Here is a 23,241-nt window from a genome sequence, read left to right on the forward strand (position 1 = left end):
CCACACCTGGCTCAACACCAGGTTTATATAGTACTTTTGATAAACTGTCAACTATAGGAATAGAGTTACAAGCATGAATCTGCCAGTTGGTACAATGTCTAGCAGGAAACGGAGGGCATCGATAGGACATTTCCTTTAGGAATGTTTACCAGACAGAGGTCTACTTCTTCCGTGGCAATGCTTCACTTCCAAAACTTGGGACCTGTGATTTGGTAACTGTTTTTTTGTTCTGCTTCTGAGCAGCGAATGGAAGGAACCCTGAGAGATACTAGTTATTATACTGGACTAGTTATAATAATAGATGCCTTGCCTATGATAATGGATACTAGCTATAATAATAAATGCCTTGCTTGTTTAGCTCATTCAATTCAAAGACCTTGAGAAGTAGATACTATTATTCTTATTATTCTTATTTGCAAATGAGGAGACTAAGGCTTATACATATTAAGTAATTTGCCCAAGGGTACATAGTCACTGTAGTTTGGAATTGGGAATATTAGGATTTTTGGCTTAAGAGGACAATGAGCAGAATATGTAAAGTTGGGACTGATTGAGAAAATCCTGGAGGTATTGTTACCTGCCTTGGAGAAACAACCTTTTTTTTTTTTGAGACAGTCTTACTCTTGTTGCCCAGGCTGAAGTGCAATGGTGTGATCTTGGCTCACTGCAAATTCCGCCTCCTGGGTTCAAACGATTCTCCTGTTTCAGCCTCCCAAGTAGCTGGGATTACAGGCACCCACCATCACGACCAGCTAATTTTTGTATTTGTAGTAGAGACAGGGTTTCACCATGTTGGTCAGGCTGGTCTCAAACTCCTGACATCAGGTGATCCACCCACCTCGGCCTCCCAAAGTGCTGGAATTACAGGCGTGAGCCACCGTACCCTGCCGAAAAACAACCACTTTAAGATGTAAGATTCAGCTGGGTGCAGTGGCTCATGCCTGTAATCCCAGCACTTTGGAAGGCCAAGGTGGGCAGATCACCTGAGGCCAGGAGTTCGAGATCAGCCTGGGCAACATGGGGTTTCACCACCCCATCTCTACTAAAAATACCAAAATTAGCCAGGCATGGTGGCACACACCTGTAGTCCCAGCTACTCGGGAGGCTGAGGCAGGAAAATCACTTGAATCTGGGAGATGGAGGGTGCAGTGAGCTGAGATTGCACCACTGCACTCCAGCCTGGGTGACACAGCCAGACTCCGTCTCAAAAAAAAAAAAAGATATAAGATTCCAAAATTGTTCTGCAAAGTCCAAGGACACACACACACAGTCCTGTCTGGGTCAAAATGTGTATTTGGCAAGCTGGGGCCCTGGTAGTTTTCTTATGTGGATCATAGCAAACACTACCTGGCTTAGCAGCTGAACTTTACAATGAGAGCAACTGACAAATCCTAGCCAGGCAGAGAAGATGTGGAAGATTGTCAGTGCCCAGGTGATTCTTTGGGCTTAATACTCCAGGAAAGGGTCATTTCCATTAGCTCTGAGGCTGTCTTATGGCCAGATCCACTATGCTCACTTAATTCCCCTGCACAATATCTCGGCATGTAGGGGGCTGGGGTTCAGAAGTCCAAACTTGCAGGGAAGCCAGAGGTTTAGGCAGGGGCACAGGAAGAAAGGTCTGTTGCACCATAGTGCTGACCCGTGAGGCACTCCAGGGGCAGGGCTGAGGCTGGCAAGGACAGGTGCCACTGCTGCTGGGCTCCTCACCACCCAGAGCAGGACTTGGCCAAGTACAGCAAGCACCACAAGGGGGAGCGCTGGGAATATAAACAAGAAGAACAAAGGCTTGTTTATATTCCCATTTATATTTATTTAATATTACATTATATATAAATATAATATATTTATTCTATTACATTCTAATTGCATAGATGCAGGATGGCATCTCTGCAATGAGAATATAACTCAACAGGAACATTTAATTTGACATGCAAGAATTGTACTTTCTTGCAATGTTTAAGGATATACAACAATTAAAGACAGTATAAATGAAAGAAAGAAAATGTGCCAGCTTTATAAAGTGTAAAGCCCACTTTCCCCATGCCCCAGTGGACGAGAGTTGAAGACAGACTTCCCAGTAAATAGGTAAATCACAGTTGTTCCCAGATCGGGATGGCATCTTCATTGTCAGGTCACCCACACCTAGAGTAATGTTTGTCACATAGCAAACACTCAGTAAATACTTAATGAACAAATGAGTGAACAGATGAATAAGATTTACAATCTTCAGTAGAGATCAATCGGCACTCTTTTCTTAAACTAAACAGAAAGCTTTGGGAGAGATCTGACAGCTGCAAGGCACCTGAAGGAGAAAGAATGAAAAAGCAGTTTAGAATGTGCACATTTCAAAGGGTGAAATCAATTAAGGTGCACATAGATCATGAAATGGAAATTGGACTTTTGTTTCTACTTTGTTTAATTAGGAGGCCCTGAAACTTCTGAATGAAGTTCAACAACATCTGGAGGAAGAAGAAAGGCTATGCCAGGTGTCTTTGGCAGATTCCTGGGATGAATGCAGGTCTTGCCTGGAAAATAACTGCATGAGAATTTATACAACCTGCCAACCTAGTTGGTCCTCTGTGAAAAATAAGGTAAAAGAAAAAGAGAGCTCAAGATTTGTTTTTTTTTTTTTTTTTTTTTTTTGAGATGGAGTCTTGCTCTGTCGCCCAGGCTGGAGTGCAGTGGCTGGATCTCAGCTCACTGCAAGCTCTGCCTCCCGGGTTTACGCCATTCGCCTGCCTCAGCCTCCCAAGTAGCTGGGACTACAGGCGCCCGCCACCTCGCCCGGCTAGTTTTTTGTATTTTTTAGTAGAGACGGCGTTTCACCGTGTTAGCCAGGATGGTCTTGATCTCCTGACCTCGTGATCCTCCCGTCTCGGCCTCCCAAAGTGCTGGGATTACAGGCTTGAGCCACTGCGCCCGGCCTGATTTCACAGTTCTTAAGGCACCTATTTCAGCTTACTTTTTTATTACTTTATGTTAATGTTTAGAATGGAGATGCCTGATCTGATAGAGACCTTTTGCTTTCCAGAATCTAACACTAATGCTTAGGTCCCATCACCTGTGTATAAATGATTTATAAGGTAGAGCATCCATTCAGTGGACACTGAATGCATCTCTTAAAATATCCTCGCTTTCTGCCTTGTATTTGTTATTTGTGAACATGTTCCCACTAAATAGTAAGCTCTTTGAGGGCAGGGATCATATCTTATTTGTCTTCATTTGCTCATTAGTGGCATCCAGTAAATGTTTACCAAATCGCATTTGGAATCATAGCATTGCAGTCTCTGATTTCAATCCACATTAATTTTTCCTTCTGGAGGCCAAATATTTAAAGATATTCTCTGCCTCCCAAATCTCACCTTCAACATGCTTGCCTCCTTATGCATAACACACACACACACACACACACACACACACACCCTTTCATGTCCCCTTTCGCCCGACCCATGTATGTTCTGTAGGACTGGCATGTTTTCTTTTTTGTCCCCTTTGGTTATCTTCTGAGCAGAGGGATCACAGAGGGTGGTGACCTGAATAGGATGAGCTCTGCCCCACTAACGGCTCCAATTAGGCTAGATTTTCCTCCCCCTTCAAGAAGTGAGCTGAATACAAAATAGAGTGGAATTTCACGCTCCATATTAGAGCACATACTAATTAGAATATGTTCCTGGCTTGGCAATGCCATATTCAATTACAAAGGGAGCAACTAGTAAGATAATGAATGCGCCAAGTTAATTTGCCTCCACTATTAATTGCATCTGCTCTATTTTTAGAGCCACTGTCACCTGCTAATACACCAGAATATGGCGTAATGAGCAGCAGCAGGAAGTCAGGAGATTTGGGGACCATTCCCATCTGGGTCAGTTGTGTGATCTTATGAAAATTTCTTGGGGCTTTAAAGGTTTGTTTTTGTGGATGAAGAGTCAAGTAAACAGAAGCTGGTAGAGGGAGAGGCAGACAACCCACCCAAATTCTTTTCTTTATTTTTTTCGTGAGACGGGGTGTGGCTCTTTTGCCCTGGCTAGAGGGCAGTGGTGCCATCTTGGCTCACAGCAGCCTCCACCTCCTGGGTTCAACTGATTCTCCTGCCTCAGCCTCCTGAGTAGCTGGGATTACAGGCACCTGCCACCATGCCCAGCCGATTTTTGTATTTTTAGTAGAGACAGGGTTTTACCATGTTGGCCAGGCTGGTGACCTCAGGTGATCCATACACCTTGGCCTCCCAAAGTGAAAACTTGACCTTTTTAGGCTATTGGTGGGCAAATGTAAACCAGGAGAAATTTCAGATCCTGTTTCCATAGGCAAAGGCAAAGTCAAGTATGAGAGGGTTAAGAAATTATCTTAAAGTTCATTGCCTCATCCTAGCTTGCCCAGAATTATTCTTGATTTGAAATGACTACTGTAAGTTGACTTTAAAATTTGCAATAAGAAATGGTCCAGGGCCTGGTGCAATGGTTCACCCCTGTTCTTCTAGCACTTTGGGAGGCCGAGGCATGTGGATCACCTGAACTCAGGAGTTTGAGACCAACCTGGGCAACGCGGTAAAACCCTGCCTCTACTAAAATACAAAAAAAAAAAAAAAAAAAAAAAAATTAGCCAGGCATGGCGGCGTGTGACTGTAATCCTAGCTACTCGGGAGGCTGAGACAGAAGAATCACTTGAACCAAGGAGGGGGAGGTTGCTGTGAGCTGGGATGGTGCCATTGCACTCCAGCCTGAGCGACAGAGCAAGACTCCATCTCAAATAGAAAAGAAAGAAGAGAGAGAGAAAGGAAGAAAGAATGAAAGAGAAAGAAAGAGAGAAAGAAAGAGAGAGGAAGGAAGGAAGGAAGGGTTCAGAAAGAAAGTAATTTTTTATTCCATTTCTGTCCCCTACTCTACTCCACAGATTGAACGGTTTTTCCAGAAGATATATCAATTTCTATTTCCTTTCCACGAAGATAATGAAAAAGATCTCCCCATCAGTGAAAAGCTCATTGAGGAAGATGCACAATTGACCCAAATGGAAGATGTGTTCAGCCAGTTGACTGTGGATGTGAATTCTCTCTTCGATAGGAGTTTTAACGTCTTCAGACAGATGCAGCAAGAATTTGACCAGACTTTTCAATCACATTTCATATCAGATACAGACCTAACCGAGCGTTACTTTTTTCCAGCTTTCTCTAAAGAGCCAATGACCAAAGCAGATCTTGAGCAACGTTGGGACATTCCCAACTTCTTCCAGCTGTTTTGTAATTTCAGTGTCTCTATTTATGAAAGTGTCAGTGAAACAATTACTAAGACACTGAAGGCAATAGAAGATTTACCAAAACAAGACAAAGGCAAGTATTAAAAGATAACTTTTACTTAGAGGTCTATACTAAAGTCAAGTTTTGTTTAGCTTCAGAAATGGTAGACATTTCTGAGTCACATTGTATGGCGTTTCTTGAAGAGACAATTTATGGAAAATGTTTCAGAGCCTCTTAAAAGAAGCTTTGAAGTCTGCTAAACACCATCCCTCTTCCATCACTGTTGAGAACTGAACTCTTTCTAGAGCAAATTTTCAAAGCAGAAAGAAAAAATGCTAATAGGTTGAGAACTTGAAAAAAACAAAACAAAACAAAAAAAACCAGTTCCCTCATTTATTATTTGTTTGTTTATTTCATTTTGTGACAGACTCTTGCTCTGCCTCCCAGCCTGGAGTACAGTGGTGCGATCTTGGCTCACTGCAACCTCTGATCCCAGGTTCAAGCAATTCTCCTGCCTCAGCCTCCCGAGTAGCTGCAGGTGTGCACAACCACGCCCGGCTAATATTTTTGTACTTTTAATAGAGACAGGGGTTTCACTATCTTGGCCAGGCTGGTCTCAAACTCCTGACCTCAGGTGATCTACCCACACTGGCCTCCCAAAGTGCTGGGATTGCAGATGTGAGCCACCATGCCTGGCCATTTCCCTCATTTATTAAAGCTCATGTAGATGCTCAGCTCTATTCTGCTAAAGCATCAGAGAGTTTCTTTAAAATTGATCTGAAATCCTCAACTCCCAGTGTGAGAAGCCCACTCTTACATATAACCAGGGCAATTTAATGCCCTCCTCTGAATCACTACAATCATTCCTTAAATCATAAAGCGTATGCATAAAACCACAGAAAATGCTCACAAACCCCAAACTACAGAAATATTAGATAAGAATTGCCTTCTACCAATACTAATCATGCCTCATGGCATTCCATGTTGGAGACACAATGCTGCTTTATGTTTCAAGGCAGGAGATATCTTCTGTGTGCTTCTATGGAGTAAATTAGATACAGCATTCGAGAAATGAGAGTTGCCACGAGGGTCAAGTGTAAGATCTGCATTTCCTTTGTTATTGCTTTGTTACCGCTAAGCCAGGTTGAAGGCTGCTCTCCTTTGAGATGAAAAATAAAATGGGCTCTTTCTATCTATTTTTCTCTTTCTTTTTCTTTTTTTGAGATGGAGTGTTGCTCTGTTGTCCAGGCTGGAGTGTACTGGTGCGATCTCAGCTCACTGCAACCTCTGCCTCCTGGGTTCAAGCAATTCTCCTGCCTCAGCCTCCCGAGTAGCTGGAATTACAGGTGCCCGCCACCACGCCTGACTAATTTTTGTATTTTTAGTAGAGACAGGGTTTCACCATGTTGGCCAGGCTGGTCTTGAACTCCTGACCTCAGGTGATCTGCCCGCCTTGGCCTCCCAAAGTGCTGGAATTACAAGCGTGAGCCACCACAGCCAGCCAGCTACCACACCCAGCCAGCCACCACGCCTGATCCTATCTGACTATTTTTCAATTATATTAGCTGTAGCTGGCAACAACTGAATCAGATTGTCAAAATCGCCATGACATTACATAACTGGCCTCTGCATAGGAGAGGTTTACTTTTCAGAAACTGAAGCTAGGAAACAATGCATTACATCCTTCAGGTCCCATCGTTCCATGAACAGAGAACAGGCATCATTACTGGAATTGTTGGGTTCTATTTCAGAGTCCAGTGGACTTTTTTTATAAGTCAAGTATTTCATCTGGTATTCCATTCTGAGGTTCCAAATTCATCAAATATTCAGGATAAACACCAGGCGAGTAGACTAAATCTATCCAGGCTGGGTGGTATCAAGTGATTTTAGCCTGACTGTTTAAATGGATATCAACTGTCTTGGAATAACATTGAGAATGTGTTCATTAGAACAAAAGGGTTCCTCCCCTCCATGTTGTGTAGCAGCCTTACACAAGCATTGCTTATATTTCCATGTGCACGGGACTGTCAGTAGTGATTCAGACATGCCAGAGTCTAGATAATGTGCCAATCACTGTAACCCTTTTCCATGTACCAGCTACGAACATGGGTTTCCACTGTCTGCCACCATTGCCTTCTCATTCACACAGCTGGGGGCCAGCCCTACTCTCAGCTGCCTCACACACACCCTCCCCAGCCCCTCCGTGCCACTTCCATCTCAGTGAGGACCTGAAAAGCCAAGGTCCCCTGTGAATGCAAATATTAAAGACAAAAACAAAATAGCAAACAAAAAAGTCTATTTACTCTATCGTACTCTTCTTTCTCCAGTATCCCTCCCCTAGGCAGACAGTCCACAGAAGCTGACCGCAGAGGAGACAGTCTTCCCAGATGAGCAAATGTGGACTGTTTATCAACAATAGTCAGGCACGGGCTCTACGGCACTTGAATGTGGTTTCTATCACTTTTCTGGACAGGTAGTCGGTGAGGAGTAAGCTTACTGCCCCTAGAAAATCTGCCTAATGACTTGACACTTTGAGTTTTGCCCCTTTTGATAGGCAAAATAATGACTGCCCAAAATATCCCCACCCTAATCCCCAAACCTGTGAATTTATGTTAGGTGGCAAAGGCAAAGTAAGGTTGCAGATGGAGATAAATGAATTTGTTAATCAACTGATTTTATTTTTATTTATTTATTTTTTGAGACAGAGTCTTGCTCTGTTGCCCAGGCTGAAGTGCAGTGGCGTGAACTTGGCTCACTGCAAGCTCCACCTCCCAGGTTCACACCATTCTCCTGACTCAGCCTCCTGAGTAGCTAGGATTACAGGTGCTCACCACCATGCCTGACTAATTTTTGTATTTTGACTAGAGGCAGGGTTTCACCATGTTGTCCAGGCTGGTCTCGAACTTCTGACCTCAAATGATCCGCCCACCTCAGCCTCCCAAAGTGTTGGGATTACAGGCATGAGCCATCGTACCCGGCCTCAACTGATGGATTCAATGTAATCACAGGGTCCTTAAAAGTGGAAGAAGGAGGCAGAAAAGAATTAATTGCAGTGGCCGCAAGAGAAGGATTTGGCTCTACTTTGATGGCCTTGAAGACAGAGGACGGGGGCCATGAGCCGAGGAATGTAGGTGGCCTTGAGGAACTGGAAATGGTATAGAAATGAATTCTCCTCTAGAGCCTCCCAAAAAACTAGCCCTACTGACATCTTACTTTTTATTTTTTTTATTTTTTTGAGACAGAGTCTCACTCTGTCTTCAGGCTGGAGTGCAGTGGCATGATCTTGGCTCACTGCAACCTCCGCCTCCTGGGTTCAAGCGATTCTCCTGCCTCAGTCACCTGAGTAGCTGGGACTACAGGTGCGTGGCACCACACCCAGCTAATTTTTGCATTTTTTTTTTTTTTGAAACGGATGACATCTTGATTTTAGCCCAGTGAGACCCACTTCAGACTTCTGACCTAAAAGACGAAACAATAATGAATTTGTGCTGTTTCAAGCCACTGAATCTGTGGTAGCTGTAACAGAGCGAATAATAATAGCAACTGACCAAAATTTACTGAGCAAGTTCTGTGTGGCAACCTTCATGGATGAGCCTTATTGGTCATGATTGTTTAAAGGGCCAAAGTCAGAAGCCAAAATTGAATTATGAACACCAGGAAAAGGAAAGCGAAAATAAAAAGAATCAGAAATATCTTCATAATTAATGTTATTTTTGTTATTTTGAGTACAGGCTCATTTTGGTCTCGTATTTCTTTCCTACTTTGGTCTTCCTGGACCTCAGTTCCTGAATCTGTGGAAAGTGAATAGGTCCAGGAAAGTAGCTCTTGGAATTGTCTTCACTTGTCTTATGAATCCCTGGAAAGAACAGATGAGATCATGTTCTACTGTAGCTTGACCAGGGCAGGGGGCCAGCAGACCTGTTTCTAATCCTTAAGAGAGAATTAGTTGACATTAATTTTCACTTGGGAGAAACAGACAGGCAGGTAGGAGAGCAGATGATTTATCTCAGCGACTGCACTGGAAGTAGCTCCCTGGAAGGGTTCTGAGGTTCTCTCAAGGCTAGACTAAGTGAGGTGATAGATCCTGCTCTGGGTGCAGGATGGGGAATTAGTGTCATACGGGGCCTAGAATTTGTCATCCTTGGTGTACGTACCAGGTATTAATCTAGATGCTAGAGATAAAATGATGATTATGACGCAGCCTCTGACTTCCAGGAGCTCAGTCCGGAGAAAGGAAAACAGATTAGTGAACAATTACATCACCATATCGTGGGTCAAATGGCAGAAGAAGGTAGAGAAGAATGACAAGATTAAAATGGCAAGACCAAGTCTCTTCCCTCAAGAGGCTGAGAGTCTAACGGAAAAGATAAGAAAGCAAACAGTGCATAAAGCGGGAATTAATTCTACAGTGGAAATTCTCACAGCGGGCTATGCAGGGCAAAGAAGAGGGTCCAGGAAAGCAGCTGGGAGCAACTGACTTTCTAGTCACCAAGGGGGATACGTGCCTTACAAGCCATTCTATCGAACAATGCTTCACTGTTTTTAAACTATGGACATTGCAATTTATGTCAAAATAAAATGTTTCATTTTTAAATGCTGAGGATTTAATCTAACAGAAAATCATCAGGTTGTCAATTAGTAATACATGTTTCCTAATGTCAAATACTCTATCAGGAACTGCCAATTTTCTGTTGGATAGACTTCTCTTTTACGCATTTTATATGGATTAATTCTCCTAGGGGAAAAAACTTCTCAAAACATGATCTGCTTTAGGTATTTTCCTAAATCTTTGACCCACTGTCCGTAACAGTATATACATCTCCACACACACATACTCACACACATATGACAAATGCAAAAATAGAATAGTAATAAAATAACCACCTATCACCCACTTTAAGAAACAGACGTTTCTAGTATCTTTGAAACTTCTTCCCAATTATAGCTTAAAAAATTATTAAAGCGTTTTTTAAAATACCGAAAAATGCAAGAGAAAAAGTGGCTCACAGTCACCTATTTACTTAATCCTATTGACATCAGAAATACTAATGATATAAATAAGACATATGATTTTTAAAGTAATCAAATATATAAAAAAACAAAATTAATGAAAGCTGCCCTCTCCTACCTTATCAAGTCCCTCTTCTAAAAGATAGTTATTAATAATTCTTCATGACTCCTCCTAGAAAATAAAATTACATGCATTAATATATGTGTGTATATACTAATAATAAATGTCTAGTATTGAGATTCTTGGATTCAAGAGTATGTGCAATTTAATAGATGTTCAGTTGTCCTAGGAAATTATTGCAACAACATGCATTTCTGTGTCTACATACAGGAAAAAGGGCCCGGTGCGGTGGCTCATGTCTGTAATCCCAGTACTTTGGGAGGCCGAGGCGGGTGGATCATTTGAGGTCAGCAGTTCCAGAAACCGGCCTGGACAACATGGTGCAACCTCATCTCTATTAAAAGTACAAAGATTAGCTGGGTGTGGTGGCTGTCGCCTGTAATCCTAGCTACTTGGGAGGCTAAGGCAGGAGAATCACTTGGATCCGGGAGGCAGAGGTTGCAGTGAGCCAAGATCCCGCCACTGAACACTTTAGCCTAGGCAACAGAGCAAAACTCTGTCTCAAAAATAAATAAATTACATACATACATACATACATGAAAAAGATTTTGAAGGCACTGGTAAGAAAAAGCAGTGGCATTGTCTTCACTTCTTTACAGTGCAAACTCTTAGACACTAACGTGTAAATGTTATGTTCTCTGTAGCCCCTGACCACGGAGGCCTGATTTCAAAGATGTTACCTGGGCAGGACAGAGGACTGTGTGGGGAACTTGAGCAGAATTTGTCGAGATGTTTCCAATTTCATGAGAAATGCCAAAAATGTCAGGCTCACCTATCTGAAGGTAAATAACTGGTATTTTTAAAAATTATACGTTAAGGCCGGGCGCGGTGGCTCAAGCTTGTAATCCCAGCACTTTGGGAGGCCGAGACGGGCGGATCACGAGGTCAGGTGATCGAGACCATCCTGGCTAACACGGTGAAACCCCGTCTCTACTAAAATACACGAAAAACTAGCCGGGCGAGGTGGCGGGCGCCTGTAGTCCCAGCTACTCCGGAGGCTGAGGCAGGAGAATGGCGTAAACCCGGGAGGCGGAGCTTGCAGTGAGCTGAGATCCGGCCACTGCACTCCAGCCCGGGCTACAGAGCCAGACTCCGTCTCAAAAAAAAAAAAATTATACCTTAGGTTCTGGGGTACATTTCGTTATAAAGTTTCGGCACTCGAATATAAAATTTTCTTTTTAATTCTCAGCAAGGCAAGTTACTGCTATAGACGGTTGCACCCTTACAGATGGAACAACGGTGAGCGCGCACTTCCACAAGGGAGGGAAAGGGGTTCCGGCCCCTGCTGCTGTGTCATTCCCCTATTGGCTAGGGTTAGACCGCACAGGCTAAACTAATTCCGATTGGCTAATTTAAAGAGCGGGATGGGGGGGCGGTGACTGGTTTGGCGGGAAAAATGGTTACGGCAGAGCAGGTAATGGAATTAGTCAGGGTGAGTGGTACTCGGAATGAGTCGGGGCGGGGCAGGTAAACGGAATGAGTCCGGGTGGAGCAGGTAATTGGAATGAGTTAGGGCAGAGAAGGTAATTTAAAAAGGTTGCTTTAGGAGGAAATCAAGTTTAAAAGTAGAAGGCAAAGAATTGAACATACTGACATATTGATTGTTTGAAAAGATATTTAGAACTCATATCTAACAATTTTTTAGGGTTTCTTTAGTATTCTGGACAGAGGACAAAATCTCATTCTCACAAGCATGGTGGATTCATTTGCTTTCCTCCTCACCTGCTGCTCACCTCCTGCTGTACAGCTCCCTTCCTAAGAGGCCACAGGCTGCTACGGGTCCATGGCCCAGGGGTTGGGGACCCCTGCTATAAAGGATGTTCAGAAAAATCAGATTATAATTCGTTTACTACCAAGTAATAGCTCTTGTGCCCTTAACTTCCCACAGTGAAGCACTTTTCCATGTGGGGGCGTTCAATGTAGGTTTATAAACTGGTTTTTGTTTGTTTGTTTTTTTGAGATGGTGTCTTGCTCTATTGCCCAGGATGGAGTGCAGTGGTGCAACCTCGGCTCACTGCAACCTCCACCTCTCGGGTTCAAGCAATTCTCCTTCCTCAGCCTCCCGAGCAGCTGGGATTACAGGTGTGCGCCACCACGCCCAGCTAATTTTTTTGTATTTTTAGTAGAGACAGGGTTTCACCATATTGGCCAGGCTGGTTTCTAACTCCTGACCTTGTGATCCGCCCACCTCGGCCTCCCAAAGTGCTAGGATTACAGGCATGAACCACCGCGCCCGGCCCGGTTTACAAACTTTTGTTCTTGTGGTTTTTTTTTTTTTTTTTTAAATGATTAATGACTAAACACTACAGTGCGCAAAAGAAAAAGCTTGAGCAAATTAGGGCAAATCCTTCCTTCTTACCGCAAAAAAAAAGAACCCCGCCTCCGACCATGAAAGAAACCTTTTCATTCTGTAAATCAGTATTTAGACAAGTGAAATCTTGTTTTTGAAAGTGGCATTGGCTCTTTCCCATTGGTGGGTTAATTAACTAATTAGCATTTAAACTGGGAAAGTGGCTTCTCCTTCTAAGCCCCAGGAATCCTTTTCCCTCCCAGAGTGGCCTTTCTAGTTCCTTCCCCATTTAGGAAATCATTCTCCCTTTCCTCCGTCCCTCCCCTCATCCCCTTTTCCTTCTCCGGACTAAAGTCACTCCTCCTACCTCACCAGGGCCAAATTACAAATTTTCTTATATAAAACAAGAGCTTTTGATTCCTATGCTTCTGCATTTTATCTCACTAAAGCCCTAAGGGAAGGAAATTTTAAAAGTGTGGCTAATGGCTTAGAGTTGGAAATTGGAAGATACAGGACGGACAGAAATCAATATGTCAGTAAATTCTACTACACTAGCTGGAGATTTTGGGCAAGTCATTTATGCTGTCTAGGCCTCAGTTGAGTAATTTGTAAATAAAGGACCCAAGATAATCTCTGGGTTCTAACAAAATTCTTCTATAAAACAGTGGTCCCCAGCCTTTTGGTACGAGGGACTAGATTCGTGGAAGACAATTTTTCCAAAGATGGTGGGGCAGGGGGTACGTTTGGGGATGATCATCAGGCATTATTCTCCTAAGGAGCGTTCAACCTAGACCCTTTGCATGCACAGTTCACAATAGGGTTCGTGCTCCTGTGAGAATCGAATGCCTCTGCTGATCTGACAGGAGGCGGGGCTCAGGCAGTCACGCTTGCTCACCTGCTGCTCACCTCCTGCTGTACAGCTCCCTTCCTAAGAGGCCACAGCCTGCTATGGGTCCATGGCCCAGGGGTTGGGGAGCCCTGCTATAAAGGATGTTCAGAAAAATCAGATTATAATTTGTTTACTACCAAGTAATAGCTCTTGTGCCCTTAACTTCCCACAGTGAAGACCGCTGGAGTAATTTATATCAACAGAAAGAACAAAAAGCATAGTCAGTGGAAACTCCTGTCCCTCCCTTGGCTTTGTCTCCTCAATCTAACAATGAGCAACTTGGAACAAATTTTGCTGTTCAGAGAAAAGGGAGAATGGAATTGTTACAATCTTTTCTGTCACCTAGGCTGGAGTGCAGTGGTGTGATCTTCGCTCACTGCAACCTCTACTTCCTGAGTTCAAGCAATTCTGCTGCCTCAACCTCCTGAGTAGCTGGGATTATAGGCATGTGCCACCACACCTGGTTAATTTTTGTATATTTAGTAGAGACAGGGTTTCACCATATTGGTCAGGCTGGTCTCGAACTCCTGACCTCATGATCCTCCCACCTCGGCCTCCCAAAGTGCTGGGATTACAGGCGTGAGCGGCCGGCCAAGAAACTGTTACAATCTTAAACAACATAATATCCTGAACATATTTGGCTTTTAAAGTATCATTAGATACACCACAATAGTAATAAAGGTTACCTTTGGGTTTTAAGATTAAACATGATTTTTAAAAATACTTCTTTCTGTATTTTCCAAACTTTTAACCATAAGATATTCCTTGACTTAGGATAGGGTTATGTCACAGTTAACCCATCATAAGTTCAAAAAATTGTAAGTCGAACCATTGTAAGTTGGGGACCATATATACATGTATGCATATATGATATTAAAAATTATTAGACATCTTTAAAATTTATTTGACTTTTTAACATACTACTTTTATTTAATCACCTTGCTCAAGGAGCCTGTAAATTACATATTAATATTCTCTATTATGAAATAGGTCTTTCCATTGTGCAAATTAACGCATTGTAGGGGTTCTAAACATCTATATGCTTTCCAACTCAAAAGGAATAAGGTTCCCTTTCGAATTTTTTTTATTCAATTAAATAAAAAAACCATGAATTTAATGGAGTCTATTAAATTAGATCATTATTCGAGTAGTTATTAAATCTTTTTAGAGTCGACAACACTCCCTTTCTCTTTCTTTTTGAGGCGGAGTCTCGCTCTGTCACCCAGGCTGGAGTGCAATGGCACGATCTCGGCTCACTGCAACCTCCGCTTCCCAGGTTCAAGTGATTCTCCTGCCTCAACCTCTCGAGTAGCTGGGATTACAGGCACCTGCCACCATGCCCAGCTACTTTGTTGTATTTTTAGTAGAGATGGGGTTTCACCATGTTGGTTAGGCTAGTGGCAAACTCCTGACTTCAAGTGATCCGCCCACCTCCACCTCCCAAAGTGCTGGGATTACAGGCCTGAGCCACCACGCCCAGCCCCTTTCTCCTTTTTAAACATCACCAGCCTAGGTTCTTATTTCCACCGAATTCTCAGGCTAGTTGGGCTAGTGAGGGAGTCAGGTTACACCGGCCACAGAACAAGAAAAAGGATTGTTCTTTCTCTCCCTCTTCCACTTCATTCTCTCTCAGCCTCTCCCCACCTCAGTAGTTGGTCTTTTCTCCCCCTTCTTTTAAAAGCAGAGTCCATTATACAAATGGACCTGTCTACTTCTCCACATCCCTCTTGGGCCAAATTTTCTGCCATAGGCACATCTACCCCACCTTAGAATGTATATTAGACAATTTTGACATCTAGAATGTCTTGTGGCAGAAAAGGGTTTGGAAAGCATTGCTCCAAGTAGCTTTGATTATAAACTGGACCTTTTCGCTGGGTAACCTGAGCAGTTGAGAGTACTCTTTCTCCTGGCCTGGAGCAGTGGCTCACGCTGTAATCCCAGCACTTTGGAAGGCCGAGGTGGGTGGATCACCTGTGGTCAGGAGTTTGAGACCAGCCTGGTCAACAATGGCGAAACGCCGTTCTACTAAAAGTACAAAAATTAGCTGGGTGTGGTGGCATGAACCTGTAATCTTAGCTCCTCAGGAGGCTGAGGCAAGAGAATTGCTTGAACCTGGGAGGCAGAGGTTGCAGTGAGCTGAGATCAAGCCAGTGCACTCCAGCCTGGGCCACAGAGCGAGACTCTGTCTCGAAAAAAGAAAAAATAAATAAATAGATAAATAAAATTAAAAAAGAGTGCTCTCTCTCCTGAATTGCTGACTCGAGGACTCTCTCAGCCTGTTTTATCATTTGGAAGGTGGGAATAATATATCTGCTTCATACACACCTTTTGAAGATTAAATAAAATGTCTGAAGTATCAGTGATTCTCATTATTCAAGTATTTGTTTTTTAAGTCACAGTTGCAAGGTTATATACAGAAGCAGAGGTTTTTGTTTTGTTTTGTTTTGTTTTTTTGAGACGGAGTCTCGCTCTGTCGCCCAGGCTGGAGTGCAGTGGCCGGATCTCAGCTCACTGCAAGCTCCGCCTCCCGGGTTTACGCCATTCTCCTGCCTCAGCCTCCCGAGTAGCTGGGACTACAGGCGCCTGCCACCGCGCCCCGCTAGTTTTTTATATTTTTTAGTAGAGACGGGGGTTTCACCGGGTTAGCCAGGATGGTCTTGATCTCCTGACCTCGTAATCCGCCCGTCTCGGCCTCCCAAAGTGCTGGGATTACAGGCTTGAGCCACCGCGCCCGGCCCAGAGGTTTTTATAACAGAAAAATATACACTTAATATACTGACCTCTTACAAAAATAGTCTGCTCAAGCATCCCTCTATGTATCATTAACATCTATTTCCTTCTACCCAGCTAAAATAGCTTATTAATAATTCTTGAATGTCACAAGATAATACAGAATAAATCAGATAATACATTAAAATGCACCTGATAATCAACATGCACCAGATAGTAGATACAGTATACATCAGGTAATACAGTACAAATTCAATGAAAGTTTAGTGTTGCAAAGGTAAAATGTAAATAATGTCCTAATGTGCTCCCATACTGCTTAAAACTGTTATTATAAATTGCATTTTATTATAAATGTATAAAGAATGATGTAATAGGCCAGGCATGGTGGCTCATGCCTGTAATTCCAGGTCTTTGGGAGGCTGAGGCAGGAGAATCACTTGAGGTTAGGAGTTCCAGACCAGCCTGGCCAACATGGTGAAACCCTGTCTCTACTAAAAATATAAAAATTAGCCAGGTGTGGTGGTGCACACCTGTAATCCCAGCTACTCCGGAAGGCTGAGGCAAAAGAATCACTTGAAACCAGGAGGCGGAGGTTGCAGTGACTCGAGATCGAGCAACTGCATCCAGCCTAGGTGACAGCGCAAGACTTTGTCTCAGAAAAAAAAAAAAAAAAATTCTCAATCACCTAGATGGAGAAATAGAACATTACCAAAACAGACAAAGCCCCACTATGTCCCCTTCCACATCACATTCACTTTATCTCCTCAAAAGGAAAGTACTATTTTGAATTTGGTATTAATTATTTCCTTACATTTCTTCCTACTCATATCATGTCCCTTATACATATAATATATACACATACCTATATCCTACATAGCAATGGTTTACATTTTGATTTTTGCATTGTCAATGTAGAACTTTTAACCTTAAAAATATGCTTCATACAGCCAGGCGTGGTGGCTTATGCCTGTAATCCTGGCACTTTGGGAGGCCAAAGTGGGCAGATCACGAGGTCAGGAGTTCCAGACCAGCCTGACCAACATGGTGAAACCCCGTCTCTACTAAAAATACAAAAAAAATTAGCTGGGCGTGGTGGTGCGTGCCTGTAGTCCCAGCTACTCAGGAGGCTGAGGTAGGAGAATTGCTTGAACTCGGGAGGCAGGGGTTGCAGTGAGCCAAGATCGCACCATTGCACTCCAGCCTGGGCGACAGAGTGAGACTCCGTTTAAAAAAAAAAAAAAATGAGGCCGGGCGTGGTGGCTCAAGCCTGTAATCCCAGCACTTTGGGAGGCCAAGGTGGGCAATCACTTAAGGCTAGGAGTTTGAGACCAGCCTGGTCAACATGGTGAAACCCCATCTCTACTAAAAATACAAAAATTAGCCAGGCATGGTAGCGTGCACTTGTAGGCCCAGCTACTCGGGAGGCTGAGGCACAAGAATCACTTGATCCCAGGAAGCAGAGGTTGCAGTGAGCCAAGATTGTGCCATGCACTCCTGCCTGGGCAACAGAGTGATACTCTGTCTCAAACATAAAAAAATAAAAAGAAAGAAAAGAAAAAGAAAAAAGAAATGGGCACATGTCAAATGTTAATTTGACTATTTAACTTATTAATGAAGGAAGCAGCAGGGTGTTAGAGCTGGGTCAAAGGAGTATAAGAGAGACTGGAGTGCTTACAGTCAAGGACAGACAGAATGCTGAAAGATTATGGAATTAGATATAAGTTAGTTAATATTCGAAAAGGCAACTAAACTGTAAATTTTGCCATTATCTTTTCTTTTTTTTTTTTTTTTTTTGAGACGGTCTTGCTCTGTCATCCAGGCTGGAGTGCGGTGGCCTGATCTCAGCTCACTGCAAGCTCCGCCTCCCGGGTTCCCGCCATCCTCTTCCCTCAACCTCCCGAGTAGCTGGGACTACAGGCGCCGCCACCTCGCCCGGCTAGTTTTTTTTTTTTTTTTTGTATTTTTAGTAGAGACGGGGTTTCACCGTGTTAGCCAGGATGGTCTCGATCTCCTGACCTTGTGATCCACCCGTCTCGGCCTCCCAAAGTGCTGGGATTACAGGCTTGAGCCACCGCGCCCGGCCATGCCATTATCTTTTCTTTTCTTTTTTTTTTTTTTTTTGAGGCGGAGTCTTGCTCTGTAGCCCGGACTGGAGTGCAGTGGCCTGATCTCAGCTCACTGGAAGCTCCGCCTCCGGGGTTTACGCCATTCTCCTGCCTCAGCCTCCCGAGTAGCTGAGACTACAGGCGCCCACCACCTCGCCCAGCTAGTTTTTGTATTTTTAGTAGAGACAGGGTTTCACCGTGTTAGCCAGGATGGTCTCATCTCCTGACCTCGTGATCCGCCCGTCTCGGCCTCCCAAAGTGCTGGGATTACAGGCTTGAGCCACCACGCCCGGCCCGCCATTATCTTTTCTAACAGACCAAAATAATTTACATCTCTACTAGACAAACATTTGCCACTTTTCATTCCATAATTTACAGGTAATTTCATGGAGTCAGGCCCTAATCAATAGTAAATAGTAAAGACAACAAAGGATCTCTTCCTTAGACCTTGAAGTGATCTTTGGGTCAACCTCTTAGACAATAATTTAGTATGACATTGAAAGGACATGTAAGCCTGGGCAGCAAAGTGAGACCCTGCCTCTACAAAAAAATTAAAAATTAGCTGGGCATGGTGAGCCTGTAGTCCCAGCTACTCAGGAGGCTAAGGTGAAAATAGCACTTGAGCCCAGGAGTTCGAGGCTGTAGTGAGTGAGCTATGATCATGCCACTGCACTCTGGCCTGGGTAACAAAGCGAGAACCTGTCTTGGAAAAAGAAAAAAAAAAAGAAAAGAAAAAGAAACGAAAGGAAATGCAGCCATTCTTTTGCCTTATTTCCAAGTTCTGGATAATTTTTCTTTCTTAACAATATAAATATGATTACTTATGTATTCTTTTGCAATGTGGCTTTTCACTCAGTGTAGTTTGCAAGGGTTAGCCGTGTGGATATGTGCTGCTCTAGTTCATTAATTCACTGTTGTATGTTGGTCTATGTAGGCATATCACAATTTATTTATTCATTCCCTAGCTGAAGTACATTTGCTTTCAAGGTTTTGCTATTATAAACACATCTCATACCTTTAATCAAATAATAATTTTGTCTCTTCAGTCAGTTTTGATTTACTTTGTTCTAATACTAAACACGCAACTGTAATTATAATTTCATTATTGATAAATATAAACTAATTTCTAAAACATCACGAATCTTTTTTTTTTCACTATTTACTCTACACTTTTGGTCTTAATTTTGAGTAGCTTCACTATATGTGGTTCTTTTCCTCTTTTCCCATACTGATTACTGGTACTGGACATATACATCCAAAATCAAATAGTAGTATCCTTTTTAAGGGATAAATGGGATGTGATGTAGAAGGGGCATAGTAAGGACTTCATCTGTTTTGGCAGATGAATTTTTAGTAGAGACTATATTAATATTAATAGTCTCTACTAAAAATTAATATAGTAGAGACTATATTAATTTTTTCTTAATATAGGTGGTAGCCATGTGGAATTTATGACAAAAAGTTCTGTCTCCAGCCCAGTTTCTGTTACATAAAACCATATAATTCACAGTTAAACTGGATCTGGTTTGACACAGATGTAGGTGATATTAATAATTACTCCAGAATAACAGACATAACTAAAAACTCCCACAGGCAAAAGGGGAAAATAGACAGTGTAAGGGCTGGGACGTAAGCCCATGTTGCCCACCTCCAAGTTTCATGGACCTTTTCCTTCTCCACGTTACTTTCTTCTTTGCTAGACTGTCCTGGCCTACCTGCTCTGCACACAGAATTAGACGAGGCCATCAGGTTGGTCAATGTATCCAATCAGCAGTACAGCCAGATTCTCCAGATGACCCGGAAGCACTTGGAGGACACCGCCTATCTGGTGGAGAAGATGAGAGGGCAATTTGGCTGGGTGTCTGAACTGGCAAACCAGACCCCAGAAACGGAGATCATCTTTAATTCAATACAGGTAAAGGCGAGACCCAAGAGCAGATACGGAGATGACATGTGCACACCTTGATTTCACTGTTAATTTACGTATGAATGGTATCTGAATTTGAAAACAAGCTGCAGGGGGTATTCATATTTCCATTGTGATTGCCTTCAGGCTGACTTGATTTAATGTAGTTCGTGGTCTTTAGAAAACAAGAAACTCTATAAAGAAAATCAATTTAGGCCGGGCGCGGTGGCTCAAGCCTGTAATCCCAGCACTTTGGGAGGCCGAGACAGGCGGATCACAAGGTCAGGAGATCGAGACCATCCTGGCTAACACGGTGAAACCCCGTCTCTACTAAAAATACAAAAAACTAGCTGGGCGAGGTGGCGGGCACCTGTAGTCCCAGCTGCTCAGGAGGCTGAGGCAGGAGAATGGCGTGAACCTGGGAGGCGGAGCTTGCAGTGAGCTGAGATCCGGCCACTGCACTCCAGCCTGGACGACAGAGCGAGACTCCCTCTCAAAAAAAAAGAAAAGAAAAGAAAAGAAAATCAATTTAAAACACAAAATACTTTCTAATCTAGAAATGGCTAATTCTGCTTAGAGTTATAGGGCTATAACTGATAGAGGTAACCTTGAAGAAATCTGGCCAATGTCGTTTTTAAGAGAGAAGACTTACAAATAAAGCAATTTGAGTTCAAAATTTGGCTCTGAAACTTACCAGCTGAGTAAGCTTGGGAAAGTACCCGAACCATTGTAGGCCTCAGTTTTCACCTGTAAAATGGGAACAATAACAGCTATCTTAACATGTACACCTATAAAGTGATTAGTATAGATTTCTTATACAAAACAAGAGCTCTGTAAATTATAGCTCTTATTAGTTGCTGACACAATAAAGCCACTGAGTTATCTTGAGAATTAAACATTTATATGTTACTCTTCACTTAAAAATGTATTGCCAGCTGGGCATGGTGGCTCGTGCCTGTAATCCCAGCACTTTGGGAGGCCGAGGTGGGTGCATCACTTGAGGTCAGGAGTTTGAGACCAGCCTGGCTAACATGGTGAAACCCCGTCTCTACCAAAAACATAAAACATTAGCCAAGTGTGATGGCACACACCTGTAATCCCAGCTACTCAGGAGGCTGAGGTAGGAGAATCGCTTGAACCTGGGAGGTGGGGGTTGCAGAGAGCGGAGATCGTGCCACTGCACTCCAGCCTGGGCAACAGAGTGAGAGTCTGTCTCAAAAACAAAAATAAGAACATATTGCCATCTTAAATTCTACCAATACCATGACTCCCAGGTTCAGTCAATAACTTTTTGCATAACACTCAAGTGACTTTTCTTCCTAAGACATCCCCCCTCCAACACACACACATTACCTTAATCTACAAACGCATCAGGCTAGTGATTCCTGATGAGGCTGGTATCGAGGGGTTCCCAAAAAGACCTGATATAAAAATTACTGGGCAGAGCAATTGAAGATGCAATATTCTGTGTAGTATGTTATGTTGGTGCCCTATCCAGATCCCTGGGGATCCCTTTTACCAGCTCCCACTGTTGCTGGTGCTGCTGCTAACTGCTTATCTCTGAAACTTTCTCCCAAAGATTGCCCTTGGGGCACTTATGCCCCACAGTTTCCTGCAGGATCAGGCTGAGGCTAATGGTCATCTGAAGCCATATTCTTGCTTAGCTGCTTTCTCTTCTCTAGTTTGCTTTCCTCTCCCCTTAAAAGTCGCACCTGAGATCACTCCTTTATAAACCATTTCTGTCAGAATCTCAGGCACTGCTTCTAGGAAATTTGACTTACAGCATTCTGTAATCCAGCATTACCCTCTTTCAAACTACAAAGCTGTGGATCATGCATGATTTGAGAAATAAGTTTGGAAAGTCACAGCAAGCTCATTAAAAAACAAGGTTAAAAACCATACAAAAAATAGAATAGGACAAAGCAGAAAATATTAGTATGTATTGCATTTCATAAGTCATATGCACATCATGGAATGTCATTTGCATTTTGCATGTGTATATGTGTGTAAGCATATTTACACACATATGTAGACATACGTGTATTTTGAGTCATGCTATCAAGTGTATTCATTACTACAGACCACAGTCAAAGAGTTTTGAAAGCCACTCTTCCAATCCCTGCCAGCTCTCTGATTCTGTAACTCCATTAGATCATACTCGAGGAAGGTAAAGTAATTCAATATATTTGATCATCCTCGTATATACAGACTTTCAGTTTAATGAGGAAAACGTCTTGTCTTGAAGAATAAAACTTGAAGAAAAATTTTAGCAGTGCTTTCAACCTTTAGAAATCTACAGTTAATATTTAGTTGTTTTTACCATTGTCAGTATTTCCTATTCTGTGCTTCAATTTACTTCCATTCTAGTGTCTCTGAGTCACACTAACAGATTTATCTAAAATTCTTTATGCTGATAACAAAGGCATTTCTATATAAAAACCTCCACATAACATAAAATTATGGTTTTCAATTATACATTTTTATAACAATTATTACCACTAAAGAGCATTTACTAGGTGTCAGGCAATGTTCTAATAACTTTTTCCATATATCAGACCATTTAATACCTTCAGTGACCCCATAAGGGAAGTAGAATTCTTTCCCCAGTTTTTCAAATGAGGCACAAAGGAAGTTAAGCAACTTGTCTGAGCTCACACAGCTAGTAAATGGTAGAACTAGAATTCAAAGTCAAGTAGTATTTCTCTAGAACGAGTGAACGTAACCACTTTGCTAAACTGCCTGTGAAGTTACTTTTCTCAAAACAGCCCTTATTTCACCATGTAAAGAAAAATACAAACCCATAAAATAGCAAGTGCTGAAGAGAAGCCTTAGGAAAGAAATATGCAAAATCCAGCAAGTGAAAACGGTTATGGCCCCTGGCTGTATAATAGTTACGTAAGTGTTTACTTTACTATTATTTAAGCCAAACATAAATACTTTATGCAATTTTTATATATGTT

The 23,241-nt window shown here is 42.6% G+C and overlaps 1 protein-coding gene across 4 annotated transcripts in view; it reads left to right on the forward strand.

The window, feature by feature from the left end:
- Positions 1–23,241, forward strand: part of CLUL1 (clusterin like 1) — a 58,967-nt gene that overhangs the window by 29,726 nt on the left and 6,000 nt on the right. For all 4 annotated transcript variants that reach the window (XM_023228435.1, XM_023228433.1, XM_023228436.1 and 1 more), the window contains 4 exons: positions 2,424–2,591; positions 4,891–5,323; positions 11,006–11,143; positions 20,076–20,290. In XM_023228435.1, the coding sequence (XP_023084203.1) occupies positions 2,424–2,591; positions 4,891–5,323; positions 11,006–11,143; positions 20,076–20,290 (954 nt within the window). The remainder of the gene's footprint in view (positions 1–2,423; positions 2,592–4,890; positions 5,324–11,005; positions 11,144–20,075; positions 20,291–23,241) is intronic.

The sequence above is a fragment of the Piliocolobus tephrosceles genome, chromosome 18 (genome assembly GCF_002776525.5).
Source record: "Piliocolobus tephrosceles isolate RC106 chromosome 18, ASM277652v3, whole genome shotgun sequence".
NCBI classification, from domain to species: Eukaryota; Metazoa; Chordata; class Mammalia; order Primates; family Cercopithecidae; genus Piliocolobus; species Piliocolobus tephrosceles.